At 40.1% G+C, this 18,036-nt stretch overlaps 1 protein-coding gene across 1 annotated transcript in view; it reads right to left on the reverse strand.

The window, feature by feature from the left end:
- Positions 1–18,036, reverse strand: part of KLHL2 (kelch like family member 2) — a 96,896-nt gene that overhangs the window by 71,396 nt on the left and 7,464 nt on the right. Inside the window, exons 2-3 of the mRNA XM_028104395.2 lie at positions 13,022–13,147; positions 1,839–1,945 (exon numbers count right to left, since the gene is read on the reverse strand). Coding sequence (XP_027960196.1) covers positions 1,839–1,945; positions 13,022–13,147 — 233 coding nt within the window. The remainder of the gene's footprint in view (positions 1–1,838; positions 1,946–13,021; positions 13,148–18,036) is intronic.

The raw sequence follows: 18,036 nt of genomic DNA on the forward strand, positions 1-18,036 counted from the left end.
ACCTGACACTAACACTGTATGTCTGCTATTCTCCAATTAAAATAGTAATAACCATAATTACGGCCAAAATTAATGACATATTTTCTATGTGCCAAGTAAGAAAACTGCTAAGAAATTCACATATATGATCTCATTTAATTTTTACAAAAATCCTAGAAAGTGGGTAATATGAACATCCTCCTTCTCCAGAGGGGGAAAAGGAAGCATAAATTGATGACATGAGTTTCCCATAGTTTCCAACAAGGAAGTAGCAACAGCAATGTCACGGGAGAGAACGCCACTTACAGGGGACAGCACTATACAGGGAATTCCTAAACTAGGCCAACACATTCCAGCTAGAACCCTCCTCTCACAAGCCTAGAGACTCTGTTGAGAAAACCATCCAGAAGAAATAAGTAAGATGTGAACCACGAGACTGAAATGAACCCTAGGACATAAAAATTTGACTAGTCTCACTTCATCAGAATTGACTTTTCAAATCAGCCTCAGCTAAAAAGAAAGGCACCCTCCCAACTTGGCTCACTGCCCCTCTGCTATCCTTCCTACATCCTTGATTATTTAACTCTGTTCAGGAACAGCAAGGCTGCAACAGGCTAAATAGTGAGGGGCTCTAGACTCCTCTCTCCTCCTAAAACACTAAGCCCATCCTCTTCACGTGGCCTTCTGCACTCATCTTCATCTGTGTGAGTCCTTTAAACCTATCAGGTTTCAGGAAATGTCAGATCCCCTTCTCTCAGTGCTGCCCATCACAGCCCTTCCAACAGCATCACTGCTCTGGGCACCCAGATCTTCCACACACTACTGCATTATTTAAAGTGTGCACATCATTACCGGGGTGGGAAGCACACTTACACTGGTCTGTATTCTTGAAGTATCTAAGCAAAATGTTAAGCACAAGAAATACTTCATGACTTCTAAAGTATGAATAGCTTTGGATTTGTGCTTTTTGGTATAACCACACTTGTTTTTATAAGTATTTTGTTTGCCCTACCAATACCCTTAAGATTATAAGCTCACTGTTGGAACAGATAGTAACTTCATTTCTTTGTACAAAATATGTTTAAATTTATTTTATTTTATTTTTTTAAGAATGAGGTTAAGAGGGCACCTGGGTGGCTCAGTCGGTTACGTTTCTGACTTCAGCACAAGTCATGATCTCAGGGTCCTGTTATTGAGCCCTGCATCAGGCTCCCACTCAGCAGGGAGTCTACTTCTCCCTCCCTCTCTCTCTGCCCCTCCCCCTGCTCATGCGCACGCGCGCGCTCTCTCTCTCTCTCAAATAAACAAAAACAACTAAAAAAAGAGAATGAGGTTAAGGACTTCAAGTGTTGCAGACATAAATTACTTTTTTCCAGAAGTACTGAAATCATTCTATGTATTTTTTTACAGTTACCTAAGTGTCCACCCTATTTTTTTTATGTAACCAAGTCAAAGGACACTAAATAAATATCTCTTTATTCATGGTAAAGAATAAGTGAAGCATATGTGAAAATCATTTGAAAAAATGGAAACAGTAAAAGTGCTTTTCTTTTGCCAAAATAATGAAGTGCCAAGTTGTTAATAAATAGCAGGAAAGTAAACTGAGCCAATATATGTAAACACAAATACAAAGGGGGAAAACTGAACATAAAATTGTGAGTATCTGAATGTACACATACACATGATTACAAAAATGAAAAATAATGAGGAAGAGGAATTTGAAACAAAGCAAGAGCATTTACTTCCATTACGATACTGAATTTCGTAACAGTAAAATGTTAGTAAGAAAAGAAAATATGGAGAGAAAAGCCCAGATCTGTATACATTTAAAAAACACCCATAACTAAGACATTTCATACCTGTAAACATGGCATGAAAGTAAGGACTACAGGCAGCCAGCACCACTCTATGAGCAGAGATTTCCATGTCTTCAGCCACAATTGTGACATCACACAGCAAATTCTGACTGTTTACAAAGCAGAGAGAGAAAAAAAATTTTAATGATACCAATAATAAATGTATTGAACATCCTGTGCAAATATATTATAGTAAAAACCCACTCTTCTGAAGTTAAGGCTAACTTTTAAAACTGCGATCCTGGGGCGCCTGGGTGGCTCAGTCATTAAGCGTCTGCCTTCGGCTCAGGTCATGATCCCAGAGTCCTGGGATCGAGCCCTGCATCCAGCTTCCTGCTTGGCAGGAAGACTGCTTCTCCCTCTCCCACTCCCCCTGCTTGTGTTCCCTCTCTTGCTGTATCTTTCTCTGCCAAATAAATAAATAAAATCTTTAAAAAAATAAAATAAAACAAAACCGATCCTCTGGGGCAACTGGGTAGCACAGTCAGTTAAGCAGCTGACTCTTGGTTTCGACTCAGGTCCTGATCTCAAGGTCCTGAGATCGATCCCCCACCTTTGGGCTCTGGGCTCGCACAGAGTCTGCTTCAGATTCTCTCTCCCTCTCCCTCTGCCCCTCCTGCTCATGCGTGCGCACTCTAAAATAAATAAATAAATCTTTTTAAAAAATAAATAAATAAAACTGCCATCTATTTAAAATAGAATTCCTAAACATGAAGCACACAGAAAACAGTCATGACAAAAGCCTGACATGCATTGGGCCCTCACTCAGAATCTTGCCTTTGTTTAACAGACAAATCTTTCCCAATTTGATTACTGATTTCTCAACCTAAAGTAAATTACTAGCAGCAAACCATCAGTGGATTGTAAAAGGGGAGGTTGTTTGAATTAAGAACATCAGCAGAAGTGGCAGATGGCAGTCTGACGTTAAGATGAAGACAAAATAAAACATATGTAGAAAACCAAATTGGGTCAAAGTACCAAAAAAAAAAAAAAGATACTTAAAATGATGCTGGTCATCAAGCAAAGATAAAATTATATTCAATTACACCTGCTATTTAAAAGGCATATAAGAGGGGCACCTGGGTGGCTCAGTTGGTTAAGCGACTGCCTTCAGCTCAGGTCATGATCCCGGAGTCCCGGGATCGAGTCCCACATCGGGCTCCCTGCTCAGCAGGGAGTCTGCTTCTCCCTCTGACCCTCTTCCCTCTCGTGCTCTCTATCTCTCATTCTCTCTCTCAAATAAATATAAAATCTTAAAAAAAATAAAAAGCATATAAAACACTTGAAGCTTAACTTAATCAGAACATTTCACCAGTGAAAACTATCTCATTCCTCAAGGCTAAAAAACATTACCATATACAAAATTAAAAAGCATTTTGTTACCTTAAAACAAACCATTATTCAGCAAACATAATTATACCTCCAATTCTGAAATATCCATTTTAAGTCATTCAAAACCATGTGAACACTTCTTACATTCTACACAAGCTGCTAGATAAGACTCTCCAGCTAAGTAAGAATGTCACAATATCTTTTTGGCAAAAAGTGGTGCTGACGCTTCTTCCAGAACAAGCAAGAGGGCTCCAACTCTAAAACCCACCTTACTGGTCGTCATGTTATTAATGACTGAAACAGGTGTGGTGAACCCAAAAGTCCTTTCCACACCTCAAATACCCAAGCACTGAACTTATATGTATAGCACACATAGGTCACACTTGGCCCCCTCCTCCACTACTGTATTTCCTACAAGGATGGCCTGTCTGCTTCTGTAATTTTCTAGGAGCTCACAAGCAACATTTTCACAGGAGCTTCACCAAGTCCTTGATGTTTTCCACTTTTCCACACTGCTTACAAACTTGTTTCTGTGGAGATCGCACCAAAAGTTTTCAGAGATCCTACTGGCATCTATTTTCCCTCCAGTCCAAGAGAAACTAAGAAAAACTAAGAAAAAGGAGTCCCACAGCACTGGTGGTAAGTGTGTTCCAGGCCTCACCGCTGATGAGCTTGCTATGCCCTTTAGACCGAAGTATGGCTCATGGGTGTCACTATAATGGCTCACGATGCTGTATGAGACATCAGGCAGGTCGCACATTAGAGTCATCAAAGGTGGCCTCAGGTCACCCATTTGTGAGTCCTCCGCTGTGGAAAACTGACAAAGTCTACTGTCTGCTTGGAGAATACAAAACGACTCTGCAAGTCTATGAATTCCATGGGTTCACAAGTAACCCGGGTGGGAAAAGTCAGTGGCGTTTTCAGGAGAATACTATGCAAGAGCTATACCTGCATGTATTATCTCATTCTGACCTCACCACAATTCTTAGGAGGTAGGTATTATTATGATTTTTACTCCCAAAATGTATAGCTGGGGAAGTCAAGGTTAAAGATGAACAACCAGCCATAAGTCCCCACTAGTGGCAATGCCAGGATTCAAATCCATGGAGTCTGGCTCCAAAGCCTTTTAACCACTACACAAAACCACCTAAAGCCATGTGGTTTCAAACTTGGTAAAGCTTGAATAAAACAGGAAATAAAATGTATAAATCAAATAACACCAATTTATTAGTTGACATACTATACACTAGAAACAATTTTTAAAGTTCTATATATAATTTATAAAAGGCCTAATTATAGTGGGTTTTTAGCACTACCTCACCAAGAATATTTAGAAAAATCAAATTCAACAAAGCACTGCAAGATCATCTCTGCCCTTAAGCTGTCTAGCAGAAAGGACTGACGATGCCAAGATTATAGGATAAAGTGGAAAACATCATTGTAAAGGTGCTATGGGAGGAACTAAATCAGACGAGCGGTCAGAAGAGTCTTCCTTCAGCTACTGACCTTAAGCTGAGTTCTAAAAACAAGTAAGCATTAGCAGGATGGAGAAGGAGCAAGAGAACGTCTAACAGAACAGTGTGTGCTGTGGAGACCTGAAGCAGCACAGCACCATGGGGACCCCAGAAGAAGAAAAGCAGAGAGAGAGAAGGGAGAGCAAAAAGCCGGAGACAGAGGGGTCAAGGTCAGCAGAGTTGCACACAGCCTCTCAAGAATGGGGCCATCCAGGTGTTCCTATAATGACCAGGGCATCTGGACACAACTCAAACATGAGTCAAATAATCTTTACACCTATTTTCCTTCTGTCAGTAGTAATCCTTCTTAGTGTTCTAATTTCAAGACGGAACTTAAGTGGAATTACACTTGAACACCCCCAAATCACATCATTAATTACATTTAGCTTCAATTACAATTACTCATTGATCGAAACCATCTAGCATAACACCTGCTGGTTGTCACCTAATTAGCTTGGCCTTCCCAGCTTATTAGCTGATGTTAGTTAACTAATAAGGTAAAAACACTGTCAAATTAGCATGCAGCCACACCCTGCATTGGGTCACACAGAATCTAAGGGTCACATTCTAAAACAATAACATATTTAGTTCTAGTGTTTCATTTTTTTTCTTTTTGTCTCCAGCAAAATCATATTTTAAAACAGCACTCAAAGACAAAGATCTGACCAAACTTCTTCTTTCAGCCAGTGTGTGTCTGAGTCTCACCCTTCTTTCCAAATGTGCACGTTCATAAGAAGCAGAATAACTTCTGGGTGAGGAGGAGTGAGCTACAAATGAAAAGTCTGGCAATTAAAAAAAAAAAAGAGCAACTAGTTTAGCAGCCTAGATGGTAAGTCTCTGAGTTTATATTCCTATTACTTGAAATCTAATGAGCATGAACTGTAGAAGGAAAAGTCCTCCAGAATAACAAGACAAATAAACCCAACAACTAGGTTTTAGCAAAATTTGCATTTATTCATTCATTCATCAAATACCCAGGGTGGCTACTGTGCGCCAAGCACTATGTTCATTTACTGTGTGTGCTGCCGAAGCAAGCATGCACTATGCTCATTTACAATAGCAAGATAACGTCCATGAACAGCAAGGAGTTTACAGTCTAATGGGGAGAAACAGACAAGCTAACAGGTTAATTATAAAAATCAAACCTGTAACTTTTAAGATGGGGCAGGTATGAGGTGTTTGGGAACACACAAGTGAGGCCAAGCCCAACCTTAAGGAGGCTTTGCAAAGGAAGTTGCCTCTAAGCTCAAATGTGAAGAAGAGCAATTATACAGGCCTTATGTAAAACTGAAATTGCCCAGAAAAATGAAAGGCACTCCATCTCCTAAATGAAACATCATGCAAACTGATCCTTCTCAGGAAAGATACTGTTTTGAAAATTAATGAAACATGCCCGAACATACCAAGACATCCTTTAGTTTTCTGATATAAAGTGACCAATTCCCAAGACTGGAAAAACCTATCACTGCTGTGTATCTATCTTCTCAAAGTAAAATAGGCCATCCAGCTCAGAGGTCAAAAATAATTAGCAGTCACCTAAAACAAGAATTTACTTTCTACTGGAAGTGGGGGTGGTGAGGTGATCACATGGCATCTGTCCATCTGTCTCCCTCGGGTGCCAGGAAAACCTGGAGGCACTTCTGCCACATGGAGTGGAATCAGAGGAACAGCCGAAGCACCAGGCTGGTGAGATGAGCTGTCAGCCAGAGTCCATGGGCAAACCACAAACTACAGCCCAGGACGGTGCCCAAAGTCATCTCTGGAACAGCATCAGGTATTAGAATAAAAGAAACAATAGCAAGACATGAAAAGAAATCAGGCAAGGGGTCAGAAATCAAGGCAAGAACGAAAGGAGCCAAGGAAATTAAAAACTGGCCAGGAACCAAAGGGTGAGCCAGACACAGAGATGCTGTTCCGGACATGGCTGCATCATGGAGTACTGGCCTTGGCACGAAGGGAGGCGGGGTGGGGAGATGAGCTGGTTTAAAGGTGAAACGCTTCCCAACTGCTGACTTAAGTCATATTTAACCAAACCTCCTGTAACTGACAATTTCATTCAACAGACAAGGGAGATACAATCTGGCTGTAATGTCAATAATCTCGAAGAGCAACAGAACTCCATGACAAGTGTCACCACTGTCTTCCTTCTTCTTCTTCTTCTTCTTCTTCTTCTTCTTGTTCAAACCATGATGGTTTGATTTTGATATGAATTTGAATTTCTGTTGGCAGGTAAGCACAGGGAAAAACCTAGATGTTGGGTTTAATAAGATTCACCATCATAGTAAAAGTCCTGAAAAATAGCACAGCCCCCTCAACAGATTTGCACCTGCTGAGATTTTCAAACAGGAAGCAGAAAGTGGTGACAGTCAACTTGGAAAGTTAGGGAAAACTACTATAGCCAGTGACTTAGAAACTGCCTGAAACTACTAAAGGGTCCCAGAATAGAGATTATTCTTCTTTTCAAATAGAATCGAGACAGCACAATGACGTGAAAAATGACAAAATGGAGCCACAGGAAGACATGGGGGAAAGCATGTCACCGAATACCTCAGAGAAGGGAAGGTAACATCTTCAGATCTGACAGCTGCAAGAACACTTGGCCACAGTTGAGAGGAGAAGATGGAAAGAATAATTAGAAATAAAGTGAAAGAAGATATTAGGGACAGAGGAAAGCTGGTGGGGAGAGGGAGAACAGAGAAATGAGGAAGGTGAGGGATTTCGGGGGAAAAATAATACAGAGATGAGTTTCTGAACATGCAGATGAAAAGCCTATGTGGTAGAAAATGTAGGATGTATACAAAGGAAACTTCCTCATTAAAAGGTTTTTTTTTAATTGGTGAAATAAATCATGAGTACTCTTAACTACAATAATTTAAAGAAAAAAGCCAGAGTAAGATCTTCTGATTTTCTGATTTAAGAGGGCCTAGTGAAAGCGAGCTTTGAAACAGAACACTATCTCACATGTGGTAGGTATTCAACAACATGGAGAAAGGGAAAAGAAACAAACTGGGTCAGTAAACTACTTCACTACTATCCATTATTCATATTCTTTGAAATGTTAAATGATTCTATCTATGCTCAATAAACACCACTTAAAAAGAGATCAATCACATGCTTAAGAAACTGTAGAAGATTACTAGTTAAGACTAGAAATTACAAACTGTATCTTAAACTTTCTAAATAAACAAGTCTATTTGATTTGGGGGCTATTCCCAACTGCTCTTTCAAGGAATGTTTCATATTCTACTCTAGTACAACATGAAAACAAAAGAACTTCACAATGTCTTACCATAGAAAAAATATAGGTATTAGAGCAATACAAAAAATTCACATCGTATGTAATTTCCTAAAATCTCTTTTAAAACAGTAATATAAAGCTATGAAGAGAAAGACAGACTCACTTAGATTTGTTCTTTAATTCACTTGCCATTTAAGCAACAGAATACAAGTAACTAAAGATCCACAACTCATTATTTTCAAAGATGCAAAACAGATCATTTAACCCTACTAATGACCTGGATCCACAATGTCTAAAAGTCCTGGAGGAAAAACACAATAATCACTCCTTTAAGAGAGAGCTTCAGGCTTTTTTGTTTAAATTATCTTTTGAAACGTAAAAACTGCTATTATAACTGAACCAATAAATATTTATGACTTATATGTGATGTATAGGGGAGCATCTGAATTGCTTCATATGATTTATCCTTACTAAAAACTTTCAACTCCTAAATACAACTTAAGGATCAAAATAATCTTCCTTCTAAACAAGTAACAGGTTGGCCCCAACTAATAGTCACTGAAATTTTTAAAGCTCAAATACAGTCTTATCCCATGACCTACAAAACTGAAGTTTTTCTGTTTAAAATTTATTGTGAAGGCAAAATGCTACCTCTTGACATTTCCTTTTTTTGGTCATCTCAAAAAGCCCACAGCGTAATGTTCTCAATAAAACATGTCTGAGATTTAGTCTACTTGTCTCCTCCACAGACCCAATACAGTGTGTTGCACATAATAAGCCCTCTGTAAAGATCTCTTGATTTGATTTTGAAAATGTTAGTGTTCTGAAAAACTCCTACCCCCACCAATTCATGCTAGGGAAACTGAAAAGAGCTGCATTTCCTGCCAGAGATGTGTTGCTAAAAAGACCCGTTCTTACACCACACGGCCAGGTTGTTCCTCCAACATCATTAATCTTACAATGCTGCTCCCCTTTCCAAAAACTTTCCCTGATTCCCACTGCCCACAGGACTAAGTCCAAATTCATCCCGCTATTTAAGCCTGCACAATTCTGTCCCTCTCCCGCTTCCTAGCCTTGTCTGCACAGACTCCCCAGCATGAACTCTTGATTCGCTTTATCCAACAGGTTCTGTTCATCCGCTCCCTCGCTCAGGCAGTTATCCAGGCCAGGAACTGCCTTTCCTCCCCTGTCCTTTGTATGAATCCTACCGCTCGCCATCAGGCCCAGCAGAAACCACTTCTGTGGGCCGCTGTAGATTTCTCCTGTGAAAATCCTCTTCGGCCCACCATCTTCCACCGCCTCATCCTCTTCTCTGGACGTCTCCTGCAGCAATCCAGACGCTTGCTGGGAACGGGCCAAGTCTGATACTGTTTCTGGCTCCCACACAGCCTCTCGGGCAGGCAAGCTGATTTCAAAGGAGAACCAGCTGCTTACAAATACTTGTTGAATACACTGTTTAGAAGTGACTGCAGGGTTTTTAAACCAAGTAATTTTAAGTTATTCAAGCTCATATTGGGCTGGGACATGGAGCTATACCTGGGCCTCCTGTCTAAAAAACAGAACAAAATCAAAAATCAATCACTTCCACCAGCCGAAGGTTCATAAACACAGTCCCTACCATCCATCTGTTACCGTACCAGGTAGAGGTGAGGGCACAAGAGCAGAGTGGTAAGAACAAGGAAGATCTCCCTTCCCAGAAGTCAGGAAACCCACTCTCAGCTACCCCTTACTGGCAGCAGGAAGCTGATGCAATGGCAGGAAATAAGATTTCCAGCTGTAAGGAGTAGGCCTCTTTAGAGATTTTTTTTTTTTTTAATTACTCAGTGGGCCGTAAGGGGTAAGAGAGAAGTGAATGACATTAAAAACAAACCAAAAAAAGGGTTCTGATGAACCCCAAAGAGAGTTTATTTTTTAAAACACTACCTGCTAGTGACTTTATTAAAACAATCACACGGTCATAGAGCTGGCAGCCAAAACCCTCCCGCTATTCAAAGGTCATTCTTTGTCCTGAAAATCAGCATCAACTACCAGCCTGCTGACACATTAGCTCCTGAAATGGTGACACGAAGAACGAGGTACTATTTCACAGCCATACACCTCACACCCAAAATGGGACAAATAGGTACATGAAGGCTAGCGCTAAATAATCCCAGGACGAGGTGCAGGCAAGCAGGAAAAACAATCTCACAGGTTGAGAGAATGTCCAAGCAACAACAAACCTTACATTCCATCCTGTCCACTTCCCTCATTTCATAGCTAAGCCTCAAAGACGTAAAACAGCTGGCCGAAGGCCAAAGAGTTTGTCCCCAAACCTGGATCATCCACTTCAGGGGCAGGTGTCACCTGCCCTGACATGTAGTGAGTTATGCCTGGGTCAACAGAGAGCTACTCACACCAGTGGAAGGGCCACAGCTACTGCACCCCACAGGCGGGGGAGGAGATATGAACAGACCTAGAAAAAGTCAGTCTTTCTAGACTTTTCAAAGAAAAAGAAGAGCCATTAAAAATCTCAGTCTTAAGAAGACCAGCCTGTTTTTCTTACTTTTCTTACAGTTCTATTTACTAACCACTGTATTTTACCTTCTCATAACGACTGTTACAATGGAATTAAAAAACTAAAACAGTACAGACAGACCTGCTAGATTATCCCACCTATATATTTGGCCAAAGCCTAAAATGAAAACACACTTATTAAAAATGCTGTCATTACACTATGTGTTAACTAGAATTTAAATAAAAATTTGGGAAAAAATAATTAGTAAAAATAAAAATAAAAAATAGGGACGCCTGGGTGGCATAGTCAGTTAAGCATCAGACTCTTGGTTTTGGCTCAGGTCGTGATCTCAGGGTCCTGGGATGGGACTGCGTCTGTCTCTACACTTAGCTGGGAGTCTGCTTGTCCCTCTTCCTGCCCCTCTACTGCTCCCCACTCCCACTTGCGCGTGTGCGTGCGTGCACACTTTCTCTTTCAAATAAAATCTTTAAAAATAAATAAATAAAAATAAAAATGCTGTCAGAGCAGGACCAGGAAGCAAGTCAAATATGTAATAGTCAATTTAACTTTTTTGTCTCTCTCTAATCCACTTTCCACCTGGCAGCAAATATGTTCTTTTCAAAATGAAAATCTGATCATGTCATAACCCTGCCTGCTTAAAACTCTCCAATGGCTTCCACCCATTGACGACTCCTGATAAAGACCAAAATGTATAAAGACCCTAAGTATACTGGGCCTCACCTGCCCACTCAGGCTTCTTCCTTGTCATGAACCCCCTGGCCATCTGCACCCCAGCTGCCCCTCAGTTCCTCCAATGAGACCAGCTCCCTCCCACCACCAGACTTGGGCACTGCCATTTCCTGTGCCTGGAACCCTGTTCTCTAATCTCTCCCACCCTCATCCTGGCTTCATTTCTTTTACCTATATTTTGCTCTAGATCTCAGCACAATTATTTCTATCTTTCCAAGGAAGCCTTTCCTGACCACTGTAATCCACCTTCATAGCACCAGGCAGCCCTCCTTTGTAGCACTTACTGCCATTAAAATTTACAGTAAATTATGTGTGTAATTCTCTGATTAAGGCCTGCTTCCTGCATTCAACCATAAGCTACATGTCTGTTTTTCACCACTGTATCTCTAGCACCCAACAGATAAATATTTACTGAATCTTTAAGTAAAGAAGAAACAAATGATGGACCTAAAGCATGGGCTTTTAGGAAGACATAGCACAGACAGATGGAAGGAAGTATGAGTTATTCCCTTCTTTGTAGTCCAAGCTTTTAAATATATATACTTTCACAGAGAGAACAATGGAGTAAAAAAAAAAAAAATACATGTCTTTCACAAACAGCTAAGAAAACCAAGACTGTTACTACATACATTAGTCTTTTAATTAAGAAAAAAATTACTTGTGGCTCAATCAATTTGGGGGTAGGGGGCAGAGAAAAAGGGAGAGAATCTTAAGCAGGCTCCATACCCAGCATGGAACGGAGCTCGATCCCACAGCCCTGAGATCATAACCTGAGCTGAAATCAAGAGTCAAGACATTTACCCGACTGGGCCACTCCAGGCGCCTCTTGATCAACTTTTAAAGTCACTCCTTTCACATCAGTGACTCTCAAAATACTCTAGAATTACCTTAGCAATGGACATGTCACCAATCCTCAAAATCCCTACCACTACGACCACCACTACCACCAGAGTCACATTTTTCTCTGACAGTTTTCTTTTTTGTCTTTTTTTTTTTTAAGATTTTATTAATTTATTTGTGAGACAGAGCGCACAAAGTGGGAGAGTGAGAGGGAGACGCAGACTACCCGCTGAGCAGGGAACCCGATGCGGGGCTCCATCCCAGGACCCTGAGATCATGACCTGAGCCAAAGGCAGACACTTAACCAACTGAGCCACCTAGGTATTCCTCTCTGACAGTCTTCTTTCCACATTCTTCGTGGTAAGTTAGAAACCCTAGACCAGTGCAGTTCAGTAGAAATATGGGATATACATATATAAAATATATAAATGCAAGGTCAAAATCTTGTACTAATCACAAAAAAAGTGAAAATAATTTCAATAATATATTCTATTTAACCCAAAATATCCCACATATTATTTCAAAGTGTAATCAATATTCCTTAAAAAAATTTTAAGATTTTATTTATTTGAGACAGAGAGATACAGAGAGAGAGAGAGCATGAACAGGGGAGAGGCAGAGGGAGAGGGAGAAGCAGGCTCTCCGCTGAGCCAGGAACCAGACATGGGGCTCGATCCCAGGACCCTGGGATTATGACCTGAGCCACCCAGGTGCCCCAAAAACTTATTAATAAAACATTTTACATTCTTTTTTGTATTAAATCTTAGAAATCCATTATATATTTTCGACTTACAGAACATCTCGATTCAGACTAGCCACATGTGGCTAGTGGCTACCATATCAGACAAAGTAGTGTTATACTATTCATGCTTCTGATAAAAAACCTGCAGAAAAAGCTTTTAATGTTCTCTGTATCACACAAAGCAACAATGAGGCATGAAGATTGTATATTCAGTATAAACAACTGAAAAATAAAGGGAAGAGACCCATGGCTACACATATATTAATGTAACAATACCTTCTTAATTCATTCATGACTTTAAAAGCTTTCTTCATATGCCAAGGATTCACTGTCACTGGGCAGTGTTTTTCAGTATTATCATCTTTTGAATCGAGAGGCTTCTGATGACCCTGCTTTGTGCATCTGTGCATAAAAGAAAAGAACAAAAAAAAACAGAAAAGACTTTATTATAGATAATTTAGTTCAGGTTTATCAGGCTACAAGAGATACAATGAATCTCCCAAACTCATTTAGAGGAAGTCTCACGGTATATCCCAATGTAAGATTAAGACACAGTTTAGAACATTTTCTGATGGTCACTATGATTTTAACAAAAAAAAGTGGGTAATCACCTCCACGGTGTTAAAGCTCTGTCAAAGATGAGCACAGAAAATTCAGTAAAAGTGGTTCAGCAGACAACTCAAAATAAAGATGATGAGAAATGATCCTCTGTGTTGGAAATTAACCTGCTTTTAACAATCTGTTGTAGTCACATATTATTTACAAACATTATGAGACAGGAACAGGATCGTATTTTACACAAACTTCAAAAACTCAGAATCTGATTTGAATTTTGCTTTCCACCTGCCAGGTTATTTACCCCACATATTTCAGACCTACTCTTGTAACGAGATTAATCATGTTCGCTAGAGTTTATTGAGTATTTGCTATACAGCAGCCACAGTGCTAAGTCATTTACCTGCATTATTTGCTTAATCTTCACAACAATCTGTGAACTCATTACTGTTATTATCCCCATTTAACAGCTGAAAAGATGAAGGCAAAAATAATTATTTGGGTAACTAAATAGTAGAGCTGGGTGAGACTGAAGCCAGTCTGACTCTTCGAGCTCATTCTTTTCACTCATGTTCAATACCATTTCCTACTTTAACCAATGATACTTAACTTTATACTTAAACGTAATTTTTAAGAGCATGGCGTATAAATTATTCTTTTGAGACTTGGGGGCAAAAAAAATTAACAAATAAAATCAAGGTACCACAGCAGGGAGGGGGGATTAACTGCTAATGGACACAAGGGAACTTTCTGGGGAGATGGCTGAACAACTCCAGAAACGTACTAAAAATCACTGAATTGTACAATTATAATAGTTGAATTTTATGGCATGTAAATTATGCCTCAATAAAGCTATTAAATAAAAAAATCAGGATACCCAAATTAAGCCTAAAAATCATACTTGTGTATATATATCACACAAAGAACAGGGAAACATCATTATCTACTGCCGCATTTCTCTTCACATCTCTTCCTTTTCTGACCCATTTTGAAAGGATCGTTCATTTTTAAAACATTCTCTCTCACAAATTCATTAAGCACATATTATCTGAGTGCCAACTAGGTACTAAGCACATAGTTGGCCCTTGGAATACATGTGAACAATAAACAAAAAAAGACTCCTATCCTCACAGAGCTTGGAGTCTAGCAGAGGAGAGAGGAGAGAGGGAAGAGACAATACACAGAACAAGCCAGTGAAGTAGGAAGCGTATTAGAAAATAAGAGCGATGGATGGAAGAAAAAAGGCAGGGTAAAGAGAAGCAAGAGTACGGAGTGATGCAACTTGTACCAGCCAGTACGGTCATCAGGTCATCAATAGCCCAACTGAGAAGTGAGATTTGAACCAGGATCAGGAGGTGAGAGAATGTCCAGAAGGATGAAGAGCTAGAGCAAACGCCTGTATGAGCCTCGTGTATTCCAGGACTGTGAGACCAGGGCTGGCGCAGGGGAGCAGAGGGGAATGCAGACCGTGAAGGGCTGTAAGATGCTGGAAGACTTTTATCCTGAAGGCAATAGGGAGGCCCTGCAGAAGAGTGACACAATCCAACTTACGTTTTCAAAGGATCACTTTGGCTGCTGGTTGAGAACAGTCAACGTGGGCAAAGATGAAGGAGGGTTAACTATTTAGGAAAGTAATGCAGTAGGGGGTAACAGGGGCTCCAAGCACGGCAGCAGCAGTGGAGGTCGGAGCAGTGATGAGAAGCGACGGGGCTCTGGGTATATTTTAAAGGTAGTGCCAACAAGATTTGTTGACAGAATGCATGTGGCACGTCAAAGAAAATCGGAACGATTCCAGTGTTTTTGGTCTGAGCAACTGGAAGGATAGAGTCTCTATTAATTGAGATGGGGAGGCTGCAGGTGGAACCAGTTTGGGGATAGGAAGATCAAGGGCTTCGTCTTCGTACGTGTTGCTTTTAAGACATCAGACGTCCAAGTGAAGATATCAAATTGGCATATCAGAGTCTAGAGCTGGAGAGAAAATTTTAGCTGGACAGAAATGTGGAGATCACTGATTCCATAGAAGGTACATGAAGCAGCGAAACCCAGGCACTCAAACATTAATGTAACCTCCATAATCAACCATAGATGCTATCCTTGCTCGTTCCTCGGAGCCCCAGGAATCAATATGAGTTGAGGCATCTGATTCTTCCAGGGTTTGCATACTAGATGTGGATATAAGTCCTGTTTCCCCATCCCTTGAGAGTTTTTAAAGGGGCCTTACAAATAAATTAGTACAAGATACTGCCTCCAGTGGGTGAGCCCCCAGCTGGAGTGGGAGAATAAGATGGTGCACTCCACTACCCGTGCCCTGTGTGTGTGTGTGTGTGTGTGTGTGTGTATGTATGTGTGTGTGTGTGGAAAGAGGGACGAGTTACACCTGGCCTGAGAAAAAGAGCTAGTAAGTCTAGGAACCAAAGATGAAAGAACATTCAGATCTGGCAGAGGAGACTGGGAAACATTTTATAGTATAAGACATATTCTCATAATGCTATTTCCCACCATCCTTTCATAAAGAAAATAGTAGGAAAAATGAAATTATGTAGATATATGTAACCTAGGCAAACTTTCTGACCACATAACACTTACTGTCCACATGTATAGGAAGTTAAGATTTACATCTGCTTCTAGTTTAGTAACTTAAGAGTTTACAACAAAGGGGAAATACAATATTGAGGATTGGCAAAACTATCATAGGCTTTTCAATGCTCAGAATGGAAGCAAAAGCAGATCAGGCCTAGAAAGAATATTATATAAGAGTCAAGAGTGTTTATATTTGCTTAAGAAATTATTAATTAAAGCTTCCTGCATTAGAGAATTAACTTTAAGACAGCTACCATACAATAATCAATATCTATATTGGGGCATTCTTAAAGCTATTTTCAGCTCCTGCTTTTCCTGATGTACTCCAAAAACTCTACAAAGAGAAGACTTTATTCAAAGGCTTAAAGGAATAAGTAAGAAATAACATCGAATTTTTTTTAAGTGTTCTCTGTACTGAGAGCTACTTAGAAATACAGCACCCTGCTGCACAGGGCTACATTTTCAACACTAAAGTCCTTTCCATAATTTTCCACTTCCTATGCGGTTTTGTGTTAGTCTCTCATTCAGAAGCAGAACTGAGTAACAAAATGACACATCATGCCTAAAACTACAGATTTAGAAAATGAACATACACTAGGAAGCAGGTAAGTGGGAGGTGAAGGTTTATCCTTTAAGTTATACCAGTGAAGTGTAGTTATACCTTCTCCCTGCTTCCCTTCTAAAGCAGGGAGTTAGCCTTTTCCAGAGAAGCTTCTTATTCTGAGAACTGTCTTCTTTAAATTATCCGGAGATACTTTTTCAAGGTTCTTTCATTTTTAAATCTTTCCCCAACTCTATACTCTGTAACCAGTCTTAAAATTGTCCAACAGCCTATTGTTATCAAAACATACCCTAAGGTAGAGGTTTCCAAGGGTTTGGATCCCAATACATGGCTACACCTTATAAGAGGTAATCCTGAAGCCTTCCTCAGTGACTGACTCTTCTGTAAATTTCCAGCTGCAGGCAGAGTTGGCTTCTCAGACAAGGTAACTAGGTAACTCTAACTCTGCCCCAAAACACACTACTGGCAGTAAATGAATTCTCAGAGAAGAAGAAAATAAAGACTCTAATAGGGCTGTCTCCCTCAAAGAGTCAAGATCCATAACCAAGTGGAGGTTGGTTCTGAGGCCATCTTAGAAATGAGGTATAGTTTCTTCAGATATAGAGTATTTGCTCTGGAATAGTGATTCCCATTGGTGGGGGACAGGACCAGCACGACAAGCAATTTTTTCAAACTGCATACAACAACCCATTTTCACATGAAGATTCAGGCAAGCCCCTTTTATAGGACTAGGTATATCAGAATGACAGCATCTCCAGGAGTAGGGGTGAAAGGCAGCTCTGTATAATTTAAAATTAAAAAAAAAAAAAGGTGATTTAATATGTCCCACCCACTTACCTCCCACCCTGGGACAATCAACTCAGATTGAGAACAAACACTTTAGAAAATATGGGTTGTTCATGTTTTTAGGGTTTTCTGGTAGAAGCAATGCTATAATTCATGTGAATGATGCAGCTGCAAAATTTAACAGGGCACCAGACATTTTCACATTCAGGACACAAATACTTAGCCTCTGTATGGCCACCATCTCTGCTCTCCCCTCTGCCTGTTCACCTCAAAAGCTGCAAGACTCCCTTGCTTGCAATGAGTCACCCACCATTACTCACAAACTTCTGCCAAGTTCACGTCACCAGCTGTTGTTTTCAAAGTCACCATCCATCCTGTACTGCTCTGAAGTTTCTCCATTACCTTATAACATCTCTCCTACTTCCTCTGCTGTCTTCCTAGCTAAACTTGCATTCAGAAGCTGATCATCATACTAACATTGCTCCCATTCACAAAACCAAGATATCAGAAGTAGAGATTCAACCATAACTAATATTTTAACTAGTATTTGTTACGTCACTCTACAGTTTCCCAACAAAATACTCTCAGAGCCTTCATCTCACCCAAATAACCACTACAGTATTTAGAGGTTGTAAAAATAGAGGGCTTTCTCCACTGGAAACATGTTTTGGTTTGTGGCAGAGTTGTGGTTTCAGTTTTTGCAATTAGTTAAAGACAAAGAGACCTTCTCTGCAAATTCCCTTCAAGTGTTTGGAATTTAAACATTTATTAGTACAGAGCCAGCAGACTAACTAGAATTTACAAACAT

This window comes from Eumetopias jubatus, unplaced genomic scaffold (assembly GCF_037043125.1).
Source record: "Eumetopias jubatus isolate StellerSeaLion01/CBP00866 unplaced genomic scaffold, mEumJub1_p1.0 scaffold_2, whole genome shotgun sequence".
NCBI classification, from domain to species: domain Eukaryota; kingdom Metazoa; phylum Chordata; class Mammalia; order Carnivora; family Otariidae; genus Eumetopias; species Eumetopias jubatus.